The sequence below is a fragment of the Impatiens glandulifera genome, chromosome 8, assembly GCF_907164915.1.
Source record: "Impatiens glandulifera chromosome 8, dImpGla2.1, whole genome shotgun sequence".
Classification (NCBI taxonomy): Eukaryota; Viridiplantae; Streptophyta; class Magnoliopsida; order Ericales; family Balsaminaceae; genus Impatiens; species Impatiens glandulifera.
Window position 1 is genome coordinate 35,680,302 of NC_061869.1, and position 5,250 is coordinate 35,685,551.

The 5,250-nt window shown below is 27.9% G+C and overlaps 1 protein-coding gene across 1 annotated transcript; it reads left to right on the plus strand.

The window, feature by feature from the left end:
* Window positions 1–834: 834 nt before the first annotated feature.
* LOC124912093 (NAC domain-containing protein 83-like) lies at window positions 835–1,749 on the plus strand. Its single transcript, XM_047452652.1, has 2 exons — window positions 835–1,063; window positions 1,151–1,749. Exons 1-2 carry the CDS (start codon window positions 883–885, stop codon window positions 1,714–1,716), a joined length of 747 nt encoding a protein of 248 aa, XP_047308608.1. The 5' UTR covers window positions 835–882; the 3' UTR covers window positions 1,717–1,749.
* Window positions 1,750–5,250: the final 3,501 nt, after the last annotated feature.

The following is a 5,250-nucleotide window of genomic DNA, read 5'->3' on the forward strand; positions in this document are numbered from 1 at the left end:
TATAAATAAATGTCAAATTTAAAGTAAGTGCATGTATCAAATTTTATATATACTAAAAGTATTTATAAAAAAAATCTGAATAAACCTGAGTTTTTTATTCTTTTTTTTTCTACCTTAATTTTCTTCTTCAAGTTTTTTTATTCGTTATACCCCCAACATGTATTACTGCCTTTATTTTAGAAGTCGTGTGTCACGAGAGTTCATAAATAATTTGATTCTAAAATTTTCGAATGTAAAAAAAAATTTGAAATCGTTCTAGTCAATTTAGTTATTAAAAGGTTGAGGAGTCGGAATCGAGATAGAGAATGAAGGTCATTCCCGACATACAATCTCCCTTAAGAATAACACAATTGTTTTAAGCGAATTATCTGAAATTGATTAAATCATTTTTCGTGGAACTTGTATACTTATATCTCCAATAAAATTTTGATTAGAAATTTCAAAAATGAAAATTGAGAAAATTTCAAAAAAAACACAACTTAGTCCAAGATGAGTTAATGCAGAAAGAGGAGAGAAACAATTAACAAAAATATTTTATTACATGTATAAATACAGTATTAATTCTGTCATAAACAAAACATAATTTAATGAGAATGATTTTTGTTTTTATATAGTAAAATATTTGAAGAAGAGAAGACTAGCAAACAATCATCCCTTAACCAAAGAACACAACTTGTGACATTAGCTAATACAAATTGTTTGTTAAAACACGTCAAAGAAAAAAGAGAAAGAGAGATTAGTTTTTGAGTATTCTTTACTCCAAATCCCTTACGTCTTCATTTGTCTCTCGCATACCCACATTATAAAAGAACCCCCCCTCTCCCTCTCATTTCGCTGACACCACATCTGTCATCTTCTTCTTCTCCTTCGGATTGCTCTTTCATGGAGAAGCTCACTTTTGTCAAAAATGGCGTCTTGAGACTTCCTCCTGGTTTTCGTTTCCACCCAACTGATGAAGAGCTTATAGTTCAATATCTGAAAAGAAAAGTGTTTTCTCACCCATTTCCCGCCTCCATTATTCCTGAAGCCGACATCTGCAAATCTGATCCATGGGATTTGCCAGGTTCATACAATTGTTTTTGTTTTTTCATTCAATTCTCTCTCTCTCTATCTTATTTGACTGAAACTGTTTTATTCTCATTTGAAACAGGGGATTCAGAGAAGAAGGAGAGATATTTCTTCAGCAAAAAAGAAGCAAAGTATCCAAATGGAAACAGATCTAACAGGTCAACGAATTCCGGGTATTGGAAAGCCACGGGTATCGACAAGCGAATCGTTTCTTCTAAAGAAAACCAGTTAGTGGGGATGAAGAAAACCCTCGTCTTTTATAGAGGGAAACCTCCTCATGGTAACAAAACAAATTGGATCATGCACGAATTTCGCCTCCTCGACGGCGCCGCCGATGATGTCACGGTTGACAATTGGGTTCTTTGCCGGATATTTCTGAAAAAGAGAGGCAACAAGAACGAGGAGACGATGATGATCGTCGACAGATCAGCTTTGGGGAAAACGAGGAAAGTTTTGTTTTACAATTTCATGGCCGACAAAGGAGGAAGAACTGATGTGAACGGCGGATCCCCCATTTCTGTTGGTTCTTGTTCGTCGGATTCAAGTGGGATTACCGCGGAATTGCCAAAAATTCATGATGATTCTGATGGGATGGAAGAAATCAGCGGCTCTAATACATTGATGTTATTCAAGAGGAAACCCATTTAGAATCGTGTTGGATCTTTCTTCCGTTTCTTATAGGAATAAACTGAAATCGAAGGAAGCTGTCGGAAAGGTTTTTAATTAACAGAGGGTAATCATGTCATTGTTTCCTAATTATAAAGGAATTTCTCTTGAGATTTTTTATATTTAAATTGAAAAATATTCGGGAGAATTTGATGATAAGTACTAAGTAGGACATAATATAAGGAAAATTATTATTATTATTATTATTATTTTTATATATGAGCAAAAAAAAATTATAATCAAACTATATATATATATAACATAATTAATCATATATCTTACCGACTCAAGTACAGAAGTTTAAGAATAACCGTTACTTGTTGCCGCTAAATTAGAAAAAAGAATTTAAATTAAATTGTTTGAATAACTTAACCTTAAGGTTTAAACTTATAATATTATGTTTTCTCTCTTATCGTTTTTAAATAATATTTATTTATTATCTCTCACCTCTTACTAATTATTTTATTTTTAATTTTATTCTAATTATTTTATTCGTACTTTTTATCTTTTTAATAATTTTAATCATTCTTTTATTTATTTATCTCTATAATTATTTTATTAATTCTCTCACATTTACTTTTTTTTTATATATTAATATAAAATTATTATAATAATAAAACATAAATTTAAATATATATCTCCACTATTTTATTTCTTACACAAAAATATAAATAAAATTCTAAATTTATTATATATATATAATATAAGTGTGAATTTATTATATATTAATAATTAATTTAATAAAAATTAATATATTAATATAATTTATTTTACAATAATTATTTTTTTATTTTAAATAATTTATTATTATTTAAAACTAAATTAATAAATATATATAACATTACATATTTAATATTAATTATTAAATAATATTATAAATATAAAAAAATAAATAAACTCGGATGACATATATAATATGAAATAAACTTAGTTGCTTTACCTATTAAATAAGCTGAATTAAACTAATGGGGTGTAAAAAGAAGAATTTTTTTTTTTTTATCTTCCAATTCTTTCTAAATTTGGTATTTCTTGAGTATTTTATTTCTTAGTGTTATATTGAATCAGCTTATTCTTTGTTGCATATAATTAATTTATTTAATATTAGTTTAATTTATTTATTTTTTATATTTATAATGTTATTTAATAATTAATATTATATATGTATTGTTATATATATATATATATATTAATTTAATTTTAAATAATAATAAATTATTTAAATTAAAAAATAATATATTTAAAAATAAATTATATAAATTTATAATTTTTTTAATATATATATTTAATATGAACATATATAAGAAGATATATAATTTTTTTTTGGATGATTTATTTATATTCATCTCTATAAAGTAAAAATTAAATATATAACGGAAAAGTAGATATTATAAAAAGTTTTTTAGTAATTTAAAAAATAATAAGATTTGTAATCTCAGAAAAACACCTATGATTTATGGAAAAGCTTGAGGTTTAAAATTTTAATCTTCATTTTTGTGTGGAGAATTTTTATTTTTAAATAAAATATTATTTTAAAAAAAATTTAAATAATTCTTTATCGATATTAAAATTAATTAAAAATAATTAATTTGGGATTAATTTTAAATAATCCGGGGATTTAAAAAATTACAATTTAATTTATTAGAAAATTATTTATTTAAATTAATTAGTAATAATTAATTAAAAAAATTATTTATTTAAAATAGAGTCGCCATTTTTGAAATCCAAAAGAATCAAAAGGAGAGAATAAAATTAAATTAGAATTAGTTATTGTGATAATTAAATTCTAACTATAAAAATTAATTAAAAAAACTAAAAATTTCTTAAGACTAAAATATTTTATTTATTTTACGCAAAATAAACGAAAAAAGAGTTAAAATAATTTATTTATAATTTTAGATATAAATTATGTGTAATTTATAGTCTAAAATAATTAAATAAATACCCCTAATATACCTAAAAGTACCCAAAAATAAAATAATGAATATAATTTTATTATGTTGTCAAAAATAATTTTATGTATTGATAGATTAAATTAAATAAAGAAAAAAAGGGGAATTGAGGAAAATAATTAATTAAGTTCAATTAAAAAACGCTTCAATTGATTAAAATGAACTTAGGACAATAAAACTAAGTTTAATCAATACGAAATTGTTTTGATAATGCATTATTAAATGAATAAAACTAAGTTATGCAGTAGTTTAATGCGCAAGTACAACTCATGAGGCGTTGACAACTAAGATGATGTCATCAGAACTGAAGAGGAATTGAGAACAGGATTGCCAATAACATAGTTGTCTTCAACACGCTGACAACGGGCTTGCTTCAACATCAGTCTAAAAAAACGATAATAGCAACCTTGTTTCGTCAGTAGTCTGAAGAAACGCTAACAACAGCCTTGTTTCAGCAGCAGTATGAAGAAGCGCTGGCAGCAACCTTGTTTTAGAAGTAGTATGAAGAAACGCTGGTAGCTGCCTTGCTTCAACAACAGTCTGAAGAAGCGCTAACAACAGTCTGAAGAAGCGCGAACAACATCATTGCTTCAACAACACTTTGAAGAAGCGCTGGAAGCAGTCTTGTTTCAGCATCCGTCTGAAGAAGCGCTAACAGCAGTCTTGCTTTAGCAGCAGTCTGAAGAACTGCTGACAGCAGCCTTGCTTTAGCAGCAGTCTGAAGAAGTTCTAACAGCAGCCTAGATCTAACAGCCGTTTGAAGAAGTGCTTTCTTATCCGTATAGCTTATCAGCAGCACTCGCTTTAAGCAAGCTAACTCATAAGCTTAAGATACCAAAGTGTACAATTGCCTCATACAACCATTAGAAAGCTGACACGTATCAGATTCGACTGTTGCTACATTTTAATATAAAAGAACAACATACTACAACGACGAATCCTCTCCCAATCCCTAAATATATGGATTCTCAGTACGGAGAATTCTCCCGGTCAATTCACAATCCCTTAATATCTGGATTCTCGGTACGACGAATCCTCCCGGCCAGTTCACGTATCCAAGAATAAGATTTGACCGTTGCTACGCTTCAATATAAAAGAACAACAAAGTGCAACGGCGAAGCAAGTATTGAAGTTCTTAGTTGACAACGACTTTCGATCAATTTACTCTCTCTCTCCAACTCATCTTTTATAAATGCATTATGTATTTCATTTACGCCAAGCTGAGAGTTAATTTTGTGATAACTTGTGTAGTATTGAGATCAATATTAACCTCTAACCGAGTTAATATCAACCGGTGTGTTGTGTAAGCGTTCATTCTAGCGAGACCCCCAGTCCCCCTCGGCGATCCCAATCCTAACATTGATAAACAAGGCTTGAATACCTATCGAGAGATATAATTTTACTCTCAGCACCTATCAAGAGATATGATTTTTGTTTTGAAATATTTGGTCGTAGTGATGTTGCGAAAGGATATACCTATCAAGAGATAGGTTTTAGTGGAATTGTATATAAACGATGTCTCAACCTATCGACAAATATGATTTTTTAGACGGAATCATGTACAAAC